This window comes from Amphimedon queenslandica, unplaced genomic scaffold (genome assembly GCF_000090795.2).
Source record: "Amphimedon queenslandica unplaced genomic scaffold, v1.1 AMPQUscaffold_10743, whole genome shotgun sequence".
Lineage (NCBI taxonomy): Eukaryota > Metazoa > Porifera > Demospongiae > Haplosclerida > Niphatidae > Amphimedon > Amphimedon queenslandica.
Window position 1 is genome coordinate 5,967 of NW_003549005.1, and position 1,584 is coordinate 7,550.

A 1,584-nucleotide genomic window follows, 5' to 3' on the forward strand; every position below is an offset into this window, starting at 1 on the left:
CTAAATTCTCATCTTCAAAATTCCTAAAGATTCTAGCTCCCAAAATGAACGTAATCTATGTTCTAGGCTCATGTCTTCATGGACACCATCAACCCTTAAAACATGGGTGACCATAGTAGCACTCCGTGCACTAGACTGTTTCACAGCAGCAGTACCAGATAAAATCCAGCCAAAGCATGAGTTTAGAGCAACAGGCCCATTGTTACTCTTCATTATCTCACCTGTAAGTAGAGACCAATACTGATCAGATCCAATTAAGATGTCTGGCTTTATCTGCTTGCAATGATCCAATGGAATAGAAAAGTCCAAATTATTCAGATGAGGATACTTATTCAAATCTATGGCTTCATACGTCAAAGGCTCACAAATGTGGCTAACTGTGAGCAGCTTAAGCTCCATATGAGCATTATTTTTAAGCTCAAGACCCAGTTTTACAACATGGCATTCAGTACGACACTCCTTTCTAGACCCAAAGGTCATTATAGAAACTGATTTAGTGCCCAGAGATGGTAATCCCAACCTCTGGCATGCACTTCGAGTAATATATGAGCACTGGCTCCCACTGTCCAATAGGACATATAAAGACATTCTATTACCAGGCTCGATTAGATTGAAGGCAAAGACGCGTGCCACTTGCAAGAGAGTAGACTCTCTAGAACTAGTATAGAATGTGGCACCCGTATTTGATCCTTCAAATGGAGGGGTCTCTGGATTAAGCCCCTTAGACAAATGTGGGGAAGCACCATCTCTAGCAGTAGGAGGCCTCTGGCCTGATTTGGGCTTTGAGTTCCTCATACATACACTAGAGTGATGTCTCCCTCTACAAGTAGCACAGCTCATTGAAGAGCGACAGTGCTTACTAATGTGACCTGGGCGGAGGCAAACAAAGCATCTGCCCTGCTCTCTAATCATTCGCTTTCTCTCATCAACTCCAGTGACCTTAGTACACTGGGCAGGTGTGTGGTCCTCTTGCTGGCAAAAGCAGCAACCACTCCGGCTACCTCCAATAAAAGTGGCAGTAGTGGGAAAATCCCTTCCACGCTTTGGTGTAAAACCACTCTGTTTAGTCTTAGGCAGGGAGGCCCTCTCTCTAGCGTCTACCTCTGCTAATAGCACCTCCAGTATCCTTGTAATGTTCCAATCATCTGCTGGAACCTTTCGGGCAATAGCAAGTCTGAGCTCAGATGGAAGTTTCTTTATGAACACAGGAGCCAGCAATGCTCCATAAGAGTCCACAGGTACTCCCAATGCAGATAGACTCCTAATTGTAGACTCAGTCTTGTCATACAGGCGACGAAGCTCGAAAATATGATGATCAGAAGAGACCACATCAAGGCTCATCAGTACGTCCATATGAGCTGCAGTAATCCTCTCCTTGCTGCCAAACCTCTTCTCCAATAAGTCAATCGCCGTAGAATAGTTGGCATCAGTAAGGGCAAGGCCTGCAATAGTTTCCTTGGCTTTCCCTTCCAATAAAGACTGCAAATAAGAAAATTTATCAATGGTTGCCAAGCTGGGGTTATCATGAATGGCCGATTTGAAGGAATCCCAAAATGAGGTCCATGCAACTAGACTTCCATTAAA

The 1,584-nt window shown here is 44.3% G+C and overlaps 1 protein-coding gene across 1 annotated transcript; it reads right to left on the bottom strand.

The window, feature by feature from the left end:
* On the bottom strand, positions 1 to 1,479 carry LOC105315350 (uncharacterized; the record flags this gene model as incomplete). The annotated part of the gene is made up of 1 exon (XM_011409964.1): positions 1 to 1,479. A coding segment is annotated over one exon (1,479 nt), but the record flags the coding sequence as incomplete, so codon positions are not given.
* Between the last annotated feature and the right edge of the window lie 105 nt (positions 1,480 to 1,584).